The sequence below is a fragment of the Seriola dumerili genome, unplaced genomic scaffold (assembly GCF_002260705.1).
Source record: "Seriola dumerili isolate Sdu_G_001 unplaced genomic scaffold, Sdu_1.0 BDQW01000025.1, whole genome shotgun sequence".
NCBI lineage: Eukaryota > Metazoa > Chordata > Actinopteri > Carangiformes > Carangidae > Seriola > Seriola dumerili.
The window spans coordinates 8247275-8271272 of NW_019174280.1; the positions used below are offsets into that span (position 1 = coordinate 8247275).

Here is a 23998-nt window from a genome sequence, read left to right on the forward strand (position 1 = left end):
AGGATACTACAAGTCCAGTCATTAAATTACTTCACGCCAAGTGTAAAGTAGCATGTGCTGATTGAGACACAAAGACTGAAAATATTGTTTACAGAGCCATGTTATTTCATGTTTAGGGACCCGAGCTTGTTTTTCAAATGCTGTGGTTCACTTCAGACGGATGCAAAGATTCACACTTGAGTAATAAAAGCACATTTCTACTCCCTCCGCAGGGCACGGAGTCTTAATGTGTTCAAGAAGATTACGATTTTGAAGAGTCACCCCATAGTTTCTCATCAAGAAATTGGAAAGCACTGCCAATCCATTACAAACTTGCAGCTTTTAAAGTGCGACACACCAATTATCTCATACATTTTTTTTCCTGCAACAATCCTCTCCTATTTAAAATTCACAGCTTAAATGTCCTTCCAAAAAACCCACATTCAGACACTGAAGGATGGTTGTTAGCCAGGACATTTTGAGCTGCCCTGGCAAAGTACGGCGCACGTTACCGAAAGCCAAAAATTCCCCCACCGACTGTGGCTCTGAAGCCTCCGTGAGAGGTGATTTGCAGAGTGTGACTGTGAATGGCAGCCGCGAGAAAAGACAAATTGAGAAAGCAGAGGAGGAGGAGCAGAGTGGAGGAAGGAATGAGAGAGGTCTAAATCAATGCCATCCACTTCAGCTCAGTGCCAAGAAAGACAGATGCTCTCTCTATCTGTTTGCATGTGTGTGTATGTGTGTGTGTGTGTGTGTGTCTGCACAGACATACATCAATCAGGAGTTATTTTCTTTCAAGTCTATTTCTGCTTTGACCAATTCCAACCTAGATCAATGTAAGATGGAATGTAATACATACTGAGTCCAATTCAAATTAAACTTGAAATTAAATGCATATTGATCACAGCGTCCAACTTTCTTTTCTGTTCATTAAGAAGTTGAATGAAAGACACAGTCATTGTGCATGACAAGCTAGAGCACAAATGCAGTTTGGCAGGTTTTGAATAAAGAAATACTTTTGTGTGTGTGTGTGTGTGTGTTTGTGTGTGTGTGTGTGTGTGTGTGTGTGTGTGTGTGTGTGTGTGTGTGTGTGTGTGTGTGTATCTGTAACTATGGAGGCACTTGTTGCAAAAACATTATCAGAAAAAACAGTCTTATTTTATGCTCTTATAAAATTTTAGTCCAAAAATTTGATATGCTTTTGGGCTACAATAACTGGGAAACATGTCAGAGATTCTGGACCTGAAGCTCGCCAAATATCATTAATACACACTGCAATAAAACGCCTCCTCAAATTAGCAACACTCTGCGTGCACATGTCAAAACATAATAGCCCACTTCCCTATTCAATAAAGACGCAAGTTTGCATTTCTGCCCCTGAGGCAAGGACTGGGTGACCCTGTTAAATCAGGAACACTATCTCTCTAAGCTCCGTTTCCATATGTACACATACAGCAAACCCAGCAAAACTACAAAAATAACTCTGCCATGCAGTGCTCAGAGCACAGACCAGCCCTGTCTCAAGAAACATGAGGACACAACCTGCTCCCTGTGCAGCTATACTTCATGGAATGACACAGTTCAGAGTCAAAAATGCAACCAAAATATGTGACCCTTTAAACACCTGATCTCTGTAGTGTCAGCATAACAGAATAAATGATGCAAGGAGAAGTCATAGTCTTACCTGCACCATCAGTGTTTAGTCTAACATGTTTTCACTAAGTGCTGGGAACTGCTGGCAGTGAGAGCTGAGACCTGTTGCACAGATAAATCTGCATAGCCAGCATACCAGCATGCAGTCTTGGCTCACAAGAAACAGAAACAGTCGAACACCCCACCTGTAACTGTTTATGAATCGTCTGTGCCTGGGGTTTAAACACCACCGTCTCTTCAGTCTTCACCACACTCACCACCTGCCTCAGCTCCGGCCTCAGCTGCCTCGGCTTCCCTGGCTCTCTCAGCCCCTCGGTCCCCCTGCTCGCTCCTTGCCCCCCTGCCATAGCACGTAGCTCTGCCGGGCTGCAGCTGCATCCAGGCTGGATCGACTGCTAGTCTGGCGATCTACATCCGCGGCGACCCACCGTCCCGAGAGGCCCAATGATCGAGTTTCCTCCTCTGTCACCTGCCAGGAAGCTGGTGGGGGTGGGGGTGGGGGGGGTTGTGGTGGCTGTGCTACCACTGACCCACTGACATTTACAATAGTGCTGTTCCAGTTATCACCCTGCCTATCATGCCCATTGTCACGTGCTATAATTCTTACTGTGCCAGTGAGTTCCTTTGTCTCACTGTGACAACCTTGTCTGACCTGCACTACATGTCCAATGTGGAAACATAAACATTCAGAGTCATTTAAGTTGCTGAAACATGACTTTTATGTCTTTTATTTAATTGCAGTAAAGAAGTTAACAAACAACCAAATACTTCACACTGTTACCTTAATGTACCTTACAAATCTGGGTACATTTCGTTGCATTATTTCTTTTTCCAGTGTGATGTAAGGTTTTCCATGCAGCTATAATGGGTTTGACAGCAGAGCAATGTTCAGCTACCTAAAATATCTCTCCACCTACACTACCTACAGCACATGTAACCCACAGCTGAATGCAAGAAGTTTAGGCACGGACTCTGGAGGCTGCCAGTGGTCATTTTGGGAAATGTCAGAAATCACAAACAGGAGAAGACTAAGAGAAGACGGGATCAAGGAACAGAAGCACATCAAAATGTAAAGTGCATATTCGTTGCATAATAGCTTCTGGAATACACTGGTCATTAAGGACTGCCATATCTGAAAATTAGTCTCTCCAAGGTTTGGTCTTCACTATGACGCAGATATCTGATTCATATGCATGGGCCTCCTTCAGCACAGAACCCAAATACCTACGTGGATGTTAGCTCTAATGCAAACCAGTGATGTTCACACCCTACACGTCATACTCTCACTTGTGTACATGGTTCCCTTCCTGCAGCCTCAGCAGCAGTCACACTACACAACACCCTCCCTCAAATACCAATTTACTCATTTGCACCAACACGATCCTTCATGCCATCTTGTCTGACCTTCACTTAAGAGTAAGAAAACTGCATAGAATCTGTAATCAAAATGCAGGCTTTCATTGACCTGCATTAATAACCACACTTGCAGCTACTAGGAGGCTCATTCACTGATTCCATACTGTCTGTATGCCTTTGAATGACTTCATTCATCACTGCACTTATCTGACTAATTTGTGGAAAACCTGTGGATCGACTCAAGCCCTTACACTATTCTCAGATTAACTTCCCACCCACATGGTGAGAGGCTGAGACTGATATCATTATGAAGCCACACAAGTGTCAGAATGCACATAAATCAAGTCCGAAAAAAGGACTAGCTCGGGTTTCATCTTTGGAAAATGAGCAGTTAGTCTTCTGTTGTTTGTATTTGAGATATCAGGGTGGATTTGAGCTTCATCCAGGAGGCGAGCATGTTATTTAAAGATGAGAGGGAGCATTAAGGAGCAATATCTACCTTAGATCATGATGCACATTATTCCCGTGATCCCACCAGGTTCACTTATTATTATCATCTCTTTTCTACAGCTACAGTAGCATTAAGAAGAGTAAACTCAAAGTCGGTCTTATATAAAAGCCTTACATGTTACTGAGGGCTGCTCTCTAACCCTGGGTTCAAGACAACATATTCAAATAGTTTTAAAATAAAACATGCATTGGAAGAAAAGTGGAAATCAACCCAGATTTCTCATTTAGCTTCTTTACTCTTTCTACAGCACACTGAAACCTGTAGTATACACTACATGCGTATTTACTCAGTATATTACTGTCTTTCTGTGCAAGTTGGAAAAATCTGCCATTGTCCTGACCTTGCATAAAGGACATAAACTTTACTGCTGCCATTTAATAGAATCCCATTAGAAGAGCTCTGTTGTTAATTCACTCCAGGCCCATCTTCCAGCTTATTTCTTGAGCTCATTATTTTGTCACAGTTATATTGTCAGGTTATTATGGCTTTGACCCATTCTCTAAACACTCCTAATGGATTACAGTGTTGGTTATATAAATCTTGCAAACACAATGCAAAGTAACAAATGACACAAGCAGAGGAAAGCGGTAAACTGAGGTAGCAAAATCTTCAACTGAGAAGAAGAAAGAAGACTTGAAGAAATTCAAGACACGCAAGTGGTGCAGGAAGAATCTGCTCACACAAAACTTCTTTGCATTTACATGTGACCTTTCCTACACAGGTCATTCTGCTTCTCAGCTGCAAGAACCCAGACATCTAATACTGGCCCATGGCTGAGGAAACACGCGCATATAGGAAGATAGCATTAGCAGGTCCAAGCACGCACATGGACAAACACACGCTTGCCAACACACACTGCCCTATACACACGCATCTACATGCACACAAGCGTAGACACATGCGCGCACACACCATCATGGTAAATTACCTCCTCAGCTCCACAGGAGTCGGCAATTTGAGGGTGTTAAAGTCAAGGTGCAACATGAGACTGCCATTAATAACAGCCACGGCAATGCCCCTGCTAGTGCTAATGAATGCAACACATTAACACACATGTAACCTTGCTTCACACACCCACTCACCCACCGACGCATACACACACACGTCTGAACCATGCACGTCAACATCAAGCCCAGAAATGGTAAGTAAAAATGAAGACGTTTTGCATGGAGGTACAGTAGTTCTAGTGCACTTACTCCTGCACCAACACACACACACACACACACACTTCCAATTGTCAGAATGGAGAAGCTTTAAGAGCACAATGTTTAAAACATGGAAATGCTGTTAGGGCACGGTGTTAGCCTAAACTTTTGGATTAGCATGTGTGTTGAGGGCTGGTGGAGGGGGTGGGGGTTGGGGGGTAGAGATGAGAGCCAAAGCTTTAAGCAATACTAATGCTCAGCTGAGATGAGCAGTCTGACAACAAGGCTACAAGCCTTGTGAATAAACGATGAGCGCACAAGCCAGAGGGCAGAGGTAGTAGTTATTTCAGCATGATGACAGTGCCGACCTCTTCTCTAACTGCTCTGTGTGCGCGCAAACACACACACACACACACACGGACACAGACACACACGCAAATAAATATACAAACACACACACACCATTTTTTTTTTTTTACTGTACTCTGTCCCTCTGTGCTGTTTGGAGAGGACAGTACTGGCGGACTGGAAACCACTTCATCCCTGCTCACCTCGTGTGTGCATAAACACACACACACCCACACACATGAAGACAAACACACACACTTAGTAGAGGGAGCTGGGGGAGTCTGCCAGGCAGAGGAAGCCTGGTGTCAATCAAGTGTCAGGGCAACCAGGGGAGAAGGATATCAGGCCATGGATGAGACCCTATAAATAACCCAGCCCACCTTGGGAGTCAGGGTCACACACACACACACACACACACACACACACACACACACACACACACACACACACACACACACACACACACACACACACACACACACACACACACACACACAAATACAACATACTCTCATTAGATTGACGCTGCCATTAAAAAACACAAAGAAGCAACTAAGTGCCAAAAAAAAAAAAAAAAAGCCAAATCTACTAAAGGATGGTGTGGGTGGTAATCTGAAAGTAAATATTTTGTTTAGTGTGCAGGAGTAGAACAGGTTTTGACAGAAAGCATATCACAAAATTTGAACAAACCACAGGACTTCCTTCATTTACTTCTTCACTCACACACGACTTACTCACAAATGTGTTAGTTTGTATTCGCTGTGTTCACACACTGCCACTGGGAGCAGCGCAGGATTGTTTGGATTTGACGTGTGAGTGAAGTGACCCCGACTTCTAAGCAGCATCAAACTACACCACAGTGGTTTCTCTGCTTTTTTGTTTCCCTAAAAAGACTTAAGACCAGAGTCCTATTCAGATGGGATCTTTTTTCCCTCTAGGGAAGACTGTGTGATTTTGATATTATGTGCTGATCAGTTATTTTTCTCCAGTTCAGAGATCACATCTGTGAAAGCCACCCACCCTGTCTCCACTACAGTTATAAAACACCTACTGTTTTTCATCAAAATTGCGGATCCCCCTTGAGTTTTAAAGTGTGAGTATGTCTAGATCTTTACAAGTGATGACTTTTATGTCCTGTTACTGAGTGTCATCACTCCTGTGTGACAATGGTAACAATATTTTCCCTTTGAAATTATCCTTGTCTATTAGAAACTAACTCCTGAGATTTGGCAGTGCAATGACTTTGTTTACCGAGGAGCATGACAAATATTGTATTATCAACATCTTCGATTATTAGTTCATTTGATATTGAGCTATATAAAGATATGACAGATGATATGGGTATGTCCTGTTTGAGCATGTTAATTAAAAGCTGTTGGCAAGCACACTCTCCACTCTCTCAAGTGCTCAGAAATTGGCATAACAGCTGGAGAAAGCTGAGCACAGACTTCAAGATAAACATACAAAATCTGAATTTTACTATCAAAGCTTGTTCTGCACTTTCAAGTATGTCCGTGCACACTCTCAAGGCTTGACTTGAGTTACTTGTTTTGTACCCTCTCAGTAGTTTTGTCACTAGTAAACAGATTCCAGGTATAAATTTCACTGAAGCTCCATTAAACACTTGCAGAAACTTGCCTGCAATCCATCCAGGATATATCACATAATTTCAACTCATTCATATTTGATTAATTCCCTTGACTAACAGGCTTTTGATTAGGGTGGATAAGGGGAGATGACAATAGCGAGGAGAGGAGAGGAGAGGAGAGGAGAGGAGAGGAGAGGGGAGGAGAAGAGGGGACGGAGAGGGGAGAGGAGAGGAGAGAAGGCCTCACCCAGGCTATAGGCTGGTTTGGCTCAAGAGGTACATTGTAGAAAGGGTTCTTCTAACACGTGCAAACCCTTTATGACCTATTTTCTGGTGGCCTACAGCAGAGCAGAATCAGTTGTCATGGCAACATGCACTTCACATCTCAGCACCCATCATCATCACCATCATCGTTATCATCATTATGATTATCATCATCATCATCATTATCAATGGCGCTCCATAGCAAAGGGGAGAAACAAGGGAGCATGCTGCTACAGTTAATCTTGTCTTTTTCTGGGGAGGCTCATGCGAATGAAACAAAAGGAGAGTGGAGATGAGGTCTAAGAAAAGACTTGGCAGAGCAATGTAGTTATGTCATGTGTGGAGTCATTCTCAAGTGTTTCTCCCTGTTCCTGCTGACACACCACCTCCACCTGAACGCATGGCAGCAGGCAGCGGAGGAGAGATGTGGTAACGAAACAGCGGAGCTGTGACTGTGTGAGAGTGACCAACAAAAACAAACCAAAAAAACCAACAACGAAAAAACAAACCAAAAAAAGGGGGTGGGGGGATTAAAAACAGAAGGGAAGAGGGTGTCATACTTTGGGCAACGGCGTTTCGGATGACCGGACTTTCTTGGGAGATATCTGTGAAGAGAGCAAGAGAATTATTTTCTTGTTTCCCCCTCTTCAGAGATATCTCCTGTGGCATATTGCTGTTCTCTGTTACAGGACTTTTGTGGATATCTGAGCATGTGTTTTCCTGTCAGCAAGACCTGTAAGTGGTTCCTCAAAGACGAATGTGTAAGTTAGCTTGAAGATTAATGCTCACAATAGTGCATTTAGTGTCAGTGTTTTAGATGTATTCAAATGCAACCGAGTGTTGCAGTGTTATATATCAACTTTATTTATTAAAAGTGAGACGTTTGTTGGGCGAGTATTATCAAGGTCAACAAAAATGGAGGAAGCAGGTGTTATAACACACACAAGACAAAGTGTCCTAGCTTCAAAGCTGAAGGGCACTGGCCCACTCAAAGGTTTGAGTGTGGGTCACACAAGCAGTAAGATGGGACCACAGACAGTACAATGGAAGAAAAAAAATGCCACGGTTAAGCAGTGACCCTGTGAAGACCCATGAGGACTAATACAACCTCCAGTATGCAAGGAAAGGCCCTCACAATACAAAAACAATCATATGTTCTGCTACAACCCAGAGAAAGGTGCACAGAAATGGTAATCTTCCAGTGTACAAATGGATATAATTAACTGTAGCCCTTTTTTCAGTTGATCAAATATGTCGATGCGATATGTTAAGAAGAACCAATGAACAACAACACATCAGAGGAGACACTCAGAAGGTTCGGAGACAAGAGGAGACATACAATCACAGTCACAGGGGAGATAAGGAAGAGAAAGACAGAACCAAATGAAAAGGAACACCAGTTTGCATTAGGGTTTTTTTTTTTTGATGACTTTGACATCATTTAATGGAAAAGTTTAATAAGATACTGTCTTTAAAGCTGCATTAAGCAATTTCTGACCAGCAGGGGGCAGAAGGCCTATGTGCTTATGGTGCAACATGTTAGCAAACATTTGCCCCACTAACATATCAGACAGAGAGACAATGAGCAGCACATTGGAGCTGTGCTTCTGGCAAATATATATAAAGTCTGTAGTAAATATCTAAGTCATTTTCACTGGCATATGTTTTGATCTTATTTTTTTGTCTTTCTTTAATAGCTAACAGAGGATAATAAGGTATAACATGCAACAATAGCTGACCAGGCATGTTACAGTAAGCGGTGTGCTTCAATGGTCCAAGCGGCACATTTATCTCGTACTTTCTCCTTTTTGACCCTTTTGTTTACCTCAGGTCTCAGCCGCTTGAGCTTGGCGGTTAGTGCAGAGAGTGTTCGGTGTTTACTTTTTCATATGGTATGATCTTGTGAGTGGTGACACTCAACCATACAGTCTATGTGCAGCCACAGAACCAAAATAATGTGCTAAAAGCAGCTAGAAGCAACAGAGAACTGAGTCAGCTGTTAAAATGAGACACTGCAACTTTTGCTGAAAAGTGGCCAACGGATTTTTCTTGAGTCAGTCACAGTTAAGACGACATCATCATCATTGGGTGGTTCGACATAAAGCGAGTGGAACGGGACCATATGCAGTAAACAACAAACATGCCTCATGAAGAGAGTGTGCTGATGTGAGCAAGGGCTGAATTTATTGCTCATGAATTCAGCTTTTCATTTTTTAAAAGGAAGACTGTTATTTCTTCTTTTAAAAGTTATAAACTTGCTTTAATTCACAGTGAGTCAGGCTCCTATGAAGGGGTCATTCAATGTCACTTTAATATAAAAAAAATTGTTTAATGCAGGTTTAAAGCAATATCATTTACAATGATATGACTATAATTTCATAAACGAAATGGAAATTCGAATAGTGTGAAGTGGCCAGATGGCACTGGAGAATTATCTATACTGCCTCTGAGGAAAGACAACAGAGTGTAACAGGAGTGGTGAGAGACAGTGACAGAAGTGAAAAGCAGCTAAACAGAGTGAGAATGCAAAGATAGAAAAGTTGAAGGAATAGGATTGGGACGGTTGAGGGAAGAAATTTGGATTGTTAAAATATAAATTCATATATATGGAGAGAGAGAGGAAGGATATGGGTGAGAGTAGGGGAGAAAAAGAGGGATGAAGAGTCCCAAAAATGCAAAAACAAAAATAAAAGTGATGCAAGTGATAAGACAGAAAATGTTACTGATTTGTCCCCAGTGCTCAGGCCCGATGCCCTCTGTCCATTCACACTCTACCTTCATTGGTGCCAGCTGGATGGGGGTGATGTAGGAGGGGTCCACCATGGGCTTAGGCCGGTTGGCAGTGTCCGCCAGGAGGCTCTGCCATTGCTGCGGCAGCCCGGTGAACTTCTGCTCCCGCGGGTCGAAGCCCGTGTGGACCCGGTGCTCAAAGTTAGACGGAGCTGAGATCTCCAGCCGTTTCTTCTTCTTCCCAAACATGCTGGAAAACCCTGGCAAACCTGGCAAACCAAGGAAGAGAGCTGCAGATTAATACTCTGAGTGCTGAATTTAATACAGAGATAAAACCCATTCCTGCACTGCTACTCTTATTTTGAAGGGTAGTGCAAGTTCCTGTTTTTTATTTGGCTTTTTTTTCCCCCAATCTGTCTCCCTCAATCTGTGCTCCCCTTCAGCCTGTTTAGCACCATGACCTTGAATGAATTCATTATGTTTTACTGTATATGGGAGGGATAACACTTCACCAAATTGAGTGGACGCAGAAGTGTGTTATTAATTTTGCATCACGGCATCATCAAATGTACACTTTTCCTCTGAAAACACAATATAACATAAGACATTTTGCATTGTTGCACACACCAGAATATGAGCAAATAGTTTTGACAAGTAAATAGCATGTACTGTTCAAGGATGTTTAAAGATGCCATTAAATTACAGTATAAAAAATAATCACATTCCAGGTGAAACTGCATATGGTGTTCAGAGTTTTGATTTATGATACTTGCATGTTAAGAGTTGTTTATGTTGATGGAGTTGGTAAATATGCCACTGACACTTAACAAGCAAACCTTAATAAGTTATTTATCCAATAAAAGTTAAATAAAAAGGTGTGCAGCAACAAATATGCATCAGGATCTTTAAATATCTCACCAATCGTCTCTCGCTCGTCTTTCAATCTAATGCTAAGCCTAACAGATAGCACACTGTGGTGCACTATATGGAAAGGAATATCTACAAAGGTATTAAGACTTTTATACACCAGCAAATATAAAGCCAGGCAATAATAAAAAAGATAATTCAGGTTATTATCAAGTCAGCACAGCAATTAATTAGGCTTTGCTCGCCATACCTGCAAGCTGCGTTGTTGAAGCACTGCAGATCAGTCAGGCTGACTGGCTGTAAGTGCCAGTTTAATACTGAATAATTGGTGATGTTTTAAATTGTGCTGTGCTGTCATGTACTCTGCTGCTCTGTAGCATGCTAAGATTTACAATGCTGCAGGACACAAACAAAGAAGGAACAAGCTACAAAAGTCCAAACAAAGTGTCCACTTTGGTTATATAACATAAACATAAGAACAAAACTAGCTGATGCACTGAAGTGAGGAGAAAAAGAAGAAAGATTATGCCAAGTTAGGATTGTGGGGTCTCTATGTAAGGTTTCATAGAGGTTTATACAGTATGCAGCTACTGTCAGTGGCACATCATGCACTGCATCTGCAATGTTCCTGCCTGTGCTTTTACTCCACTACCAAGACTGTTTGGAAATCCCACTGTGGTATTGGTGGTTTGGGTGGATGCATGATGTCCAGTCACAGGAACAAAATGTCATGCTGTTGTTGGTGCGGCTGTGAATGGAGTCTATTGTGTCTAGCCTTTCTAGGAGGCATTGTCCTCAGAGAAAAACAAAGTCATCCTCCCCCCGCCCCCTTCCTTATTTCCTCTCTCCCTCTCTGTTATGGCTTTTGCACAGATAATGTTTGCTGTGCCAGTCCACACAATTCATTCCTGCATTTACATAGAGTGGGGTCCAAAAGTCTGAGACCATTTTCCCAATGCAGTACATGTATTGTGCATGTGCATTATGCACAAAACAAGCAAGAGACCTCCACTTAAGTAAACACCTTGGAAGGGCCCAGTAAAACCACTTGAGGATTCAATGTCTGGATCTTCATGAAAAAAAGCATATGGTGGTGCTCGTGTTAATATGAAAATATATGCATAATTTGCACTGGCTGTCATTGTGCTTTAGAGCATACTGTGCAACTCTGTGCAAGTGACTGTTCATGCCCCACCCTCCTTATTTACTCTTGCTGTAAAGCTTTCCATTCTTGCAAGCCACATATGCAGTTTACAATGAAAATACAGGCAGATTTACCACTTGGATTTCATGCAGACGTAAAGAAAAGCAGTCTTGACTGAAATGACAACTGTCACTTGCAAAGCTTTTAACAGATTAATCAACAGCTAGCTAACATAAACTAATGCTAACAATAAAAGTTGTTAAAATCCCATGACTTTTTTATGTCTCTAGCTGATTTATTTTTAATGAGGAACTAATAAAAAAACATCTTAAATATGCACATGATGGATACATATGTGATAAAATGAAAGAATGACAATTAGATTATTATATTCCACGAAAAAAAGTCTGTAAACATCCCTCAAACCAAATAAAGGGCAGGAAAGAGCCGTTAATGTTATCTTAAATTAATATACTAGCATCTTGTCTCTTTGTGGATTGTGGGTGGTCCCATCCTGAGCAGGTTTTCTAATGTAACCCAACAAAATAATCTAGTTAGCTAATGACATACCCCTGCTTTTGAAAATAATGCTAAGTTACTACTGTGGGTAGAAAGCCAGTCAGCCTGTCATGCCAATGATTGCAGTTTATGTTATAGCAGGTAAACACACTGTTTAATCAAGTTCTTATACATTTTGCTGTGTTTTGGGACTGTAGACACCAACCTCAACGAGTTTAAAATGTGGAGGATTAGTACAAGACTTAGAAATGGTCAGTTGCTGGACAGGATGTGACAAATAATCAGGGTAGTTGCTAAAAAGTATAAATTAAGTTTGCATAGCAGTGCGCTAAATCAGTTTTAGTTGTGAAAATGACTAACTCTTTTGACTTGGCAGTACCTCCTGAACAGATGCAATGACAGAAGTCACAGAGGACTTTATTTCTAAATGTTACTTTAAACAGACAAGGCAAAAAAAATGTAATTATGGAAATTGTTCTCAATCATTTCCTCTGCTGCCCTGCAGGAGAGCCAGACAGACCAAATTAGTGGCCTCAAACAGGAAAGATGGAGAGATAGATTGATGGGGGCCAGGGAGCATGGTGGGGGGGGGGGGATTAAGGAGAGATCTAGAAAGGAATAGATAGAGGAAACAAGAAAAAGAGAAAGAGACAGAAATGTAACAAGCGATGGAGAGAGGATGGAAGCTGAGAAGGCTTAAGGCTTTTGTGGTGCATACAGTGCAGCATAATCACAGCACAACAGATTATTGTGCAGGACACTTCTGCCTTTAGAAAGCTCAATACTGGATCAAAAAGGTGTTAAGTCATAGCCCGAAACTGCGTCCCACGGGCATGTTTACACAAACATGCCTTCTACAGAACTGATTCAAGTATGTTTTGCATCAATTGTGAGAAATAAAAAAATATGCAAGATATACAGGGTTTATGTTTAAATCAAACCACTCATTTTGTATTTGTCATGATGTGATCTGAATTCAAGCGTACAAAATATTTATATAATTTTTTAGTCAATTAAGTCACAAGAAAATGACAAAGTGCAGGATGCATCCAACAGGACGGACTTCACACAGCAGCATATCACATCATAGCCCTGAAGGGTTGTAATGTGAGAACTTTTTATGCAACTATCATATAATCCCATCCACTGAATTACTTACAGTATATAACTAACACAAACTAGTAGAGGTAGGGTCAAAAAGACATGATTGCTTTTTGTCTTTCTCCTGGTCCATCACATCGACTGGTGCACATAATCACATGACTGTAATACTCTCTCCACAGGTATCCCCTTAGATAACCAGCAAAGAGAAATGCAGTCCACAGCCCTAATTTTGTGCTGAGCTACAAATCTCTTATGCAATGCGGACATGTCAGCAACCATTTCCACTTTTGGCAGATGTCCACCTAAACCTCCACAAATCGACCCAAGGTTACTGACCTTGTTACTATTTTTAGAGCACATATATGAAATGGTTTCTGCAATTTGTAATACCAACATGAACACATTAGGCTGATTAGAAATTAAATTCCCAATATGAAGTCAATAAAGACAACATCAGGGATAAGGCTATAACATATACTCCTGGGAGAGGAGGACAAAAAGCAATGCTCAAATATTTTGTAAATACCAACGATAAAGTTGCTTTCTGCAGCCACCGCAGTGAAACACACAGTGACTAATATAAGGCTTGATCGCAGCCTTGCACTGAATCATAAGCTGACACACGCAGTAGCTGAAGCCCTTGTTACCTTCGAGCAATATACATACAAAAACACATCTCATAACGCTGGATCCAACTATGAACCAGATCTATAGTGCAGTGGAAGTGATAATCAGACTAAAAACTCTCTATCTGCGTGTATGAGTGGTGGGTAAGCCCAGTATAAGTTTGGAGAAGTTTGTAAGGCAGGTGCACACCAACCAGGCTAGCCTTTACAAAACCAGAAACACAAGAGCAAAGAGTAAAACACTGATTAATGTGTTTGTCGACTGTAAGTGCAAACATTAGCATGTCCAGCTAACTAGCTTCCTATACTTGCAGTAGCAATCTTAGTGCTATTTCCAAAGGCAAGGGGCATTAGCTAACTTCATTATTTGTGAGGTTACAGATTAAGTTAGAAAAATACCTGCCCAGGACTGGAAGTTAGAAGGGTTTAGAGTAATGTTAACAGCTCTGTCCTGATCTTTATTTAGTTTGGGGACGTTAATTTTGTTAGCATTACTTTAGCCTCCTCCCCAAATCCTTTTCTCTTGTAAGTGAATCATGCCTTAAAGCATTATGGGCTATGTTGGAAGGACATTTTAACTACATGTTTTAATTCCATTTTAATCGCTGTACTTTAATTTTATAAGGTTAACTACCTCTAACCAATACACAGAAAATGCTGTTTCTTTATTTCCATGTATTGTGAGGATAATAACTTTTAACCTGTCATTACATCATGTATGTACCCTTTTTCTGGTTCTCATTTTAAAACAAACTACCTCGAAACTTTAAGAAGAGTTTTCAATTGTACCTTAGCACTAGCTTATGGTACATTATGGAAAACTTTATGTTGAAAATTGTACATTAGTGGATAAAATCTGCTAGCGACAGTTGTCACTTCAGCTGACAAAATCCATGGTCGTCTGCTAGAAATGAGAAATCTGCTCTGGTTTGTGAGAAAAATGAAAAGCTCGACAGTTACTAATGGAAGCAGGGTTGACTGTACAGTCAATTGGGTTGCACTCAACATAAGGGCAATTTTTTTTTTTTTTTTTATTAAACTTTCATTTCATGACGGACAAAATGTCTTTGGAACACAATCACTCACCCTCTCTGTGGTCTCTAAGCAGCAATAGAGAAGATGGAAGCCCCTGACCTAGATGGTACATCTTGGCAATGAGATTATTAGAGGCTAGTAGGGCTTAAGTCGTCTAGGCCAAGCTCAACTGCTAAGAGACACAACAACACATGTGCACACACATACGCACCACTGAATGCATGTAAGACAGCAGATGGAGGTGCATGTTTATGCACTCAAACAGTCCAAACTTATTCCTGTAGAGCTTTTAGCAACTGCCCTCTCAGAACAGTCCAAACAGGTCTGGACTGCGATGTACTTTAAGTGTAGAGGCCTCTGGGAATTGCCTCTATGCAGAGGCCAGAGGAACTACTTACTGCACAACTTCTCCTGGCTGCCACATAAGCACCTCTTGAGCTGTAATTTATGGGCACATTGTAAAGCACTTTGTGAAGTTTCAGACTAATGCCTGCAAGGTTATTCTGCCAAAGAGTAACAATGTCACTCTGATGAGAAATTGCACCTGGTAATATATGGCAAAGATTATGAAACTCCATTATTTTACAGTGCATGTGTAAGACTGAGGTGAGCTGTGACTGTGTGTGTGTCTAGCTGTGTATTGTATGTACCCATAAACCACGGCTCTGAGGGCTCTAGAGCTGAGTGATGCTTAAGTGACTAAAAATGTAGATTGTTCTGCCACATTAATATGTGCCCTTTAAATATGTGAAAGCAATACATGTTGATGTTCCTGTCTCATTCAGTGTGTTGTTACAAAAGTATTACATAACCACATGCACATATACACAAACCATGAGTGTAACATCCTGTACACACAAAACAGACAGATACTCAGCCATGCATAGATATATGCAAATATATGTGTACATATTGAAGACTAACCTGGACATGTACATACAGCAGTTCATAAGACACACACCCACACACACCCACACATGCATATATCAACACATACACACAAACACACTTAAAGGGGCAACTAGTCCCAGGGCAGAGATCCCGACTCCCAGGCTGATTTGTCTCCAAACCATCTGTCACCATCTGAGCCTCCACAGGCATTTCCCCTTTTGTACAACAACACCTCGACGGACACACACTTTCACTGAAACCTGCCCCATGCTACAGCAAAACAGGGACTCTGTGCATGTGTGTGTGTTGGTGTTGCTGTTTGCGTCGACTATGTGTCTATTTTTGGTTCCTAAGCGCATGTAAGCGCTCTGCGGCAGCTTGGTGAATTCGTGTGTTTTCAAAACACCACATTAATTTTGTATCCTTTAGATTGTCATTTAGAAGCATAATTTGGTATTGAGATGCAAGGCATTCACTCATGCACAAATATGCAAATACTTTTCATACATAATTTAAAATGCAACATGAAAAGGACACAAATTCCTTCTGATATACAAGTCAAAGGAGGAGAAATGTTCTCTTCTTCACTTGCAGCTACAAGGAAGAGGAGGAATTCCTAATTTAATTAAAAGGTCAAATGTTTAAGAGCCAAAGAACAAAACCTGATGGTACATTTTTGCTCAAGGTATTATCATTTTTCCCTGTGCAGCTTTACTTGGTTCGAATGACAAAAACTTCACAAAGTGAGACCAAATTAGTTTCTGCATCCTAATCATTAGTGTCTTGGTTCGGTTTTACCTCGTCTCTTTTGTCCTGCCCTGCTCCGTTGTCTGCTGTTCAGCTCTGTCCCATTTGCATTCACTTGTTCTCTCCAGACCTTGCTCCTTCAGATGATTTAATTGGCTCAAAAACTGTTAACACAGACATGCATTTCACCTTCCATTCCCTGTAGATGTGTTTGTAGAGCAGTAAACAACTTCAGCTGAAGAAGAAGCCTTTTATCATTTGCACACTACATTTACAACATGCTGAGAAGTTTGTAACATCCTCATTCAAATCATGTTTAAAGACTTGGGATGATCAGGAAGCTGCAGCATGTTAAATTATAGCTCTGATGATGAATATTTCTCATCCTAGTCTTCTTCTAATTTCTTATTTCAACCCGCACATAAACTCATTAAATCACTGCTCTTACCTGGAAACAAACTGACGGTTTCTTTCAACCAATCAAAGTGCTCTGGATAAGCCATGTCGAGGCAGTCCAGGACAATCAGAGCCTCTTCAGATGGGCTTTGATGTCAAATTGCACTCCTGATAAATCCATTATGCACCTCAATTTTCTTTCAACAAAACATGAAACAGCAAATCTCCTGCTTGAACCATGATTGCTGAATTATAAACCAATGATTCCCCAGAGGAGCGACACTTCAGTGAAGTCATCGAATTGACAAATCAGGTCAGATCCAGGACCCTCTGCAGCCCCCAGCGAGCTGCTACTACTACTGCTACCCCGCTGCTGCTATGACTCTCCCTGCCTGCACGCTCTGATAACTCCCAATGTGAGATGCACAGGGTACGAAAAAGTGCCTACGCCAGCAGCCCAGGCCAAGGCACGGCCAGACAGCTTAAGCCCAGACCCATCCCATTTTACTTTCATTGTTTGTCTAACTGGGTCTGACCGGCCGCGTCCCAAACTGAGCACCCTCTGACCTTCACTGTCCTCCTCCCACTTGTCGGTCTGTCAACGGAACCACAAAAACAACATAGAGCGCAAGTGTCCTCTGTGTTCCCACAATCCACGGGATGCTGTTTGTGTCCTGCCTGCCCTGTCAAACAACACACACACACAAAAATGTCTCCCACTGATGCCAGCATGGGAGGATATCAACTTTGGTGTCAAGAGCTGCACCACCAGTCACCTTATCACTGCCTCTTTCACAAGGCAAATCACACAGAGGAAGACAGATAGTGTGACGGAGGAGATAAGATGGAAAAAAGAGAAAGAAACAGCTGGTCCAGTCAGCGGCTGTGACAGAGTCTGGCCATTTGCCGATGCTAAGGGGACGTTTAGCGGTGGCAGCCACAGACAGGCCCTGCGCTGAGGGCAAACACACACTCACACAAGAAGCACAAGGCTGTCAGGATCGCATTGTACAGTAACTTCCCTCAGAGACAGAGTATTTGTTAGTTAAGGTAGGAATGGGTATGGTATGGGAAATAACACATGCCAGTTATGTCATTGACATTGTCTATGTTTTGACAAGAAGTAGAACTTCTGACCTCGTTTCTAGCCAATCAGTATGAATATTCTGATTGAACAGTCGATGGACTGTTAAAACAAAAAGGTAGCTGGATGACTGCTGATAAAAGCAAAGAGCTGACATAACTCTGACACCTGACTGTCAAGCACAATGTTTTTTTGTTTTAGTTTTTTGCCTTAACTGCAATGAAGAGTTGTTCATGACAGAGCCTATGGCATTTCCATACTTCAGGATGTAACCTTAACCCTCCAACAAAATACACATCTGTACTAATTTGCTTTTTACAAATACATTTTTGAGGTAATGTAATTGCTGCTTGGATTGCATTCATTGAGAACATGTTTTCCAATCCACAATGTGTGACATATTTCAACTCAGAACAGTCACAGGGAGGAGATCAGGGTGGATGGTTGGGTGTACGAAGCAAGGCTTTGACATGTGTCTCACATGTTTAGGCTACTAAAACACTTGGTTAAGTTTAGGGAGAGAGATGGTTCGGTTAAATGTTCCAGCATTGATGTTTTTCGATATTTAACCAAGACCACGATCTTTGTCTGACCTTAACCAAGAGTTATGATATAGCAGTGAAAACATTAATCATGCTTTAGTTGTTAGGAGTTGATATTGTAGGGAAAACAAATAGGACACATTGACAGACAATATTTTGCAGATTTGTACAACATAATTGTGTCGGCACTGAGCAGCTTGATATGTTCAACATAAACATTTCCTTGTTATGTTGCTTTATCCTGTGGGATTACATTTCCTGCAAAATGCATTTGCTAGTATATGAATAAAATATTGAGGGAGAGAAGGTTGTTTATATTAGACAACAGCAAGTTTCCAAACGTGAAGTGAAAGGCATTGATGATACAAACCATGTTTACGTTGCACGTAATATGATTCACTTAAAAAAACAACTGTAGCCTATAGGGCATCTGATGAGCCAGACTTTGCTATAAGAACAGAATTATATAAAATGTTGTCAAATTTAAATCTACGTCTATAGGCTGCCTGCTCTGGACATGCTGCATCTCATGGAGCTTTGATATCAGCCCATTGCGTTAACATCATGGGAACAGAGAATGTGTTTGATGGTTAAAAGACTTGTGCAGCAGACACACCCCTCTGCAAGTACTACTGGATATAAATACATATGCCTCCTTCAAGGGTCTTATCCTCCCTCTCTCTCTCCCTCTCTCTCTCCCTCTCTCGCTGCCAAACACAAACACACAGGCAGAGGAGTAATGTGAGTGCTCTAGAGATGGGGAGGTGCAGGCTAACTAGAGAAGGAGACAACTAGAATTATGGCAGGCGAGGGTGATTTGGCTATGCTAAGTACCCCACACTTTAAAAGCATCAATACAGCACCCTCCACTTGACTAATGGCATCATAGCTGTCACGAGACGAATGCTTGTTAGTGAGATAAATGATCATTTTATTTTAGTGCAAAGTACAGGTTGTTATTCTTTGGTGGTGTGCTGTTTAGCAACATCGAAAAACACGGCAAAAGACAGTCAGAGAATTTGTGAAAGGGAGACGATTTCGGTTCAGACGAGGCCTTCACGTCTCGCACTGATCTTTCACTATCGAGTATAAGGATCAGCTAAAGTTGCTGTTGTCTCCTCATGTGGTAACATAATGGATGATTACAGCAGGGAAAGGGCGACTCTGGGAGGTACTAAGAGATCAGGAGAGTTATCTAAATGAGATCTCTGCAGTCCTGAGGACAGAAGAGTGTGTGTCACTGTCTGAGAGAGGGCGTGTGCACATGCGTGACCATGTGTATGTGTGCAGCTGTGTCCTGGCTTTAAAAGCACATTAAAGCAAAAGGTGACCTAAAATTAAGTCTTTGATAGTGTCACTCACTATTCAGATAGATTTATGTGGATCTAAGATGAAATCTCTCTGTGAAATTCACTGTTATAGTATTTCTGCCTCATGAAGATTCATGGAATAAACTAGTTAGACAGGGGAGGCTGGTGCTTTTACATGCCATTTGAGAGCCTAGGATTTTGTTAAACAGGGACTAACTGATCAGTGTCTAGGTCATCCGCCGAACCCTTAGTAGATTAGCCCAGACGTCCTTTCACCTAGCCACATCCTCCAGCTTCGTCTGAGGCGTTTCCCAAGCTAGATGGGATATGTTATCCCTGCAGCATGTTCTGGGTCTGCTTCCAGTTACCAGTGCCTGAAATACCATCACATGCCTCCCTGTCTCCTTTCAAAGCGAAGGAGTAGCGCTATTTAAACACCAGGTATTCGAAACCCTGCTTTAATGTCAGTCATCATATAAATGATTAATATCCACTCAATTCTTTACTGGAAGTTGAACTGCACAGTTAAGCACACTAAAAATAATTTTGGAAAAATTGGATCAAGATTTCAAAGTCTGAACGTGTGGGGCCTCCTTATGCAAAGTCGAGACGACCGTGTCTCCATTTTGATTTATATTTTGGCAAACTGCACCATTAAAGGTACGCCAAATTAGCCATTAGCAATTCCTGTTTGCAGTGTGCCCATGACTGTACAGACTTTTGATACTGAAGAAAACTTGTATGTGTGTGCAAGTGTGTAGATAAGGAAAATGTAAGGCGTGTTCTGGAGAAGAATTGTTTTTCTATGATTTCTAAGCTGATTTATGGATGTTTATTTGCAATGGACACCAGAGATAATGGCATTCTCAGATAGTGCACGTTTGTGTGTGTGCTGCTTCAACTGTTGACTGTGTTGATAAGCAGGTCAAATCACTTGGTGAGACTACAATAACTTACTTTTAGTTTTCACAACATCGACATACGCCTGCCCCTCTCACCTGACACAGTATCTGTGCCTCATGTCTCTCCCTCCATGCCCTCCATGTACTGAGAGCTGGTTAAGAAAATAGACAGTTACTGTGCTTTGTAGCTAAAATTATTTTTTTTTAGTAGCTATATCCCACGGAGAGATTGCTAAGTCTGGACATTGCTTCAAAAACTCCTGACTGAAACACACCCTGAAGATCCAGCTTGACTTTTACATAAACTCCCAAAGACCTGGGGGAATATTGACTTTTTGAGCTTTTTAATACCTCAAAACAACTGGTCATTTGCCTATTGCCAACAGTGTTTTCTATGCTATGCAGCACAACACTGAAACACTGTTAGTGTTGAGTTTTTCATTTCTCTAGTGATGCATTGTTTCCTTGCAACCCACCTCCTGGTCCAAGACCAGACTTTGAAAAATGCAGCTGTCCAGCACATTCATTCAGAAAGAATTTGATGTGGATTAATAACACAACAACAATGCAGCAGGAACTACACAGTGTATCAAATATGTAGAAAATATCCAATAGAGGATTTTTTGTACATATTATATATATATATATATATATACACAGGATTTACAACTATTTGTACAACCTATTATAGTACTGCTTGCCTTGACACCTGTTGTTTGACTTTCTATTTGTAGTGATTGTTAGATGTTCACATACAATAAATAAGTATAATACACTGGAAGTCCACCATACTGCATGCCTAAGCCAACAAGCAATAGCAGATAAAGACATGTTCCTTATCTGTACAGCAGAACCTACACACCGATAAAGAATGAAGTAAAACCGCTTCTCAGTCCGGCTATCAACACTATCAAGCACGTGAAAAGGAGACTCTGCCATATGGTATTAGTTTCAGTGCCCCAGGGCTAACATCTGTATGCAGACAGCATCCACATCCAGGCTGAAGAGACAAATGCTTCTTCTTTCAAAACTGAGAGCAGTCTTTTCATAGACCTGCCATTTCAATGGGACGCAGTCAGACATAAAGAGAGTGACTGGCAACGCTGGAGGGAATTCTGTGACTATTTGTTTACGTTAGCATCTGTGTGTGTGTGTGTGCGTGTGTGTGTGTGTGTGTGTGTGTGTGTGGGTGTGTGTGTGTGGGTGTGTGTGTGTGTGTGTGAGATGTATATGTGATTGCGTGGATTTGTGTGGTGGCCATACCTAATGAGCCACAGCCTTAGTGGATGAATCTTTATCATGTCCAACCACTTGAGATGCTGCACATGAATTAATGACAGAAAATATGTGTTTATAGATTGTGATTATAATGGCATCTGGTGAAATAATGCAACCTTATCCTCTTTTCAATAAGAGCTTAATGTTTTTTTAATCTATCAATATGTGTTAATGGTGATAGAGTCATTTGTTTTTATTACCTGCCTGCACTGCATATATTTACACACCCTCTGTTAGGTTTTATTTTCTATTGCTGATCAGCTCCAGTGCACATTGTTATCAAGTATTCAAAAGGTGTTTACAACTCTAAACTACATTAGACATAACCCTGAGTTCAACAGTCAGGGTGAGTACATGAGGGAACAACTTCAAGGGCAAGAAGAGCCAACAGGTACTCGGGATTTATGGATTTGAATTAAGATGTCTGGGGTAAAATTGTCCTCAGTTTGGTTGAAAAGCAAATGGATGATTTCTTTTTTTTTTATGTTAAGGGTACATAAAATTGTTGTTTCAACAGCACTTAAATGTGTAGCAGGTCTTAATGACACATTGAAATTATGCCATTAATAATATTGAAACAATGCTTATATGTCACCTAGAACTATGATAAAAACCGATTATGTCTTAGTCTGGTTTCAACCTTGATACCTAGATGTCTTTTCACCAGGTAATGATCCAATCTACTGGGTATGTGTCACATATTACTTTGAGAGCAGTTATCCTCAACTCTGCAGTTCACCTAAGCTCCATTGAGGGTTTTATTGTCTTTCAGCTCACTGTTTTGATCTGAACCCCACTGTTTATTATCTACCCAGCCCCAAACAGCAGACAATGTTAGTGACTAGGCGAATGTAGTGGCGCATTAGCTGCTGAATACGGTATGCTATAGCCATATATTTTCCTCAGAGGTCGTTTGAGACCTAAACAAAACCAGAGGAGTAAATATTGGACTTTTAACAACATTTGCAAATCAATGCTAATGTTGCTCAATGTCCGCTGGCTGTGTAAACAGGCAAATGTTTGTTAACAAGTTTGCCACAACCCCTTTAGGTGGTAATATGACAATGTTGTGTGTTCCAGCTTGTTCTGCTGCCCCAAAGTGGAAAAACAATCAATCAATGCTACTTGTATCCTGCAAATGATCATTTACCATTTGCAAATAATCATCATCATTTGCACTCACTTTACATAGAATTATTAGTCATGTTAAAAACATTACAAACATTTTGAATAATGATTAATAATGGTTATTGTATCTTAATTGATGCTAATTGATTTAATTACATAAAATGAATACTGTCCATTAGTATTAATGATTACAACTTGAAATAAATCATTAACCATCTGTAACAAATGATGCTTGTAAAGCACTAAAGCCTGTGACCATGAATAACGGTGTACTTCCTGCTGGTGGTTTTCTAGGCTAAAAGCACTCTGTTCTTTGAAAGCCTCCTCCTTTCCACCCCATTATCTACACAAGGATGTTAAACCCTCGACTTAATCGTTTATTATTGATAGCTCGGCAAGAGGCCTTCCCTCCTGGTGTTATGGGAAAATGGTTAAGGCTGAGATGTAAAAGACGTAGGTTAAGGATTTGTGGAGCAAGCTGCTGCATATTATTGCAGATGCCACGAGCCGTGTTTATGTGTGGGACATACTGTTATGTATGAATGTTCTCCAGCCTGAAAACTCCTGGGGCAAGGTGTGCGTGTAAGTGGACGACCCAGCATGTGTCCTGTATGTAAGTGTGTGGATATACAGGTGTTTTACCTTGGTGTAACAGTAGTTAATGTGTTTACAGAGCAGGAGACAACTAGAATGAGATCAAAAGAACTTGAGTTTTTTTCATATGAACACAATAGTCTTTTATAATTGACCATTTGCTAAGCCCTACCTCCTGTAGTCAATAAGCTAGTTAGCCAGACATGCAAACCACCCTAGAGCACATGTTTCAATCCTTAATTCTTTTAAATTTTTCT

The 23998-nt window shown here is 41.1% G+C and overlaps 1 protein-coding gene across 2 annotated transcripts in view; it reads right to left on the bottom strand.

The window, feature by feature from the left end:
- pak5 (p21 (RAC1) activated kinase 5) overlaps positions 1-23998 on the bottom strand; it is a 64604-nt gene that overhangs the window by 23579 nt on the left and 17027 nt on the right. Inside the window, exons 1-2 of one of the 2 annotated variants that reach the window (XM_022737885.1) lie at positions 16956-17231; positions 9620-9843 (exon numbers count right to left, since the gene is read on the bottom strand). In XM_022737885.1, the coding sequence (XP_022593606.1) occupies positions 9620-9843; positions 16956-17010 (279 nt within the window). In that variant the 5' untranslated portion in view covers positions 17011-17231. Of the gene's footprint in view, positions 1-9619; positions 9844-16955; positions 17232-23998 lie in introns of those variants that run through there. The other variant, XM_022737886.1, reaches the window with a different exon arrangement.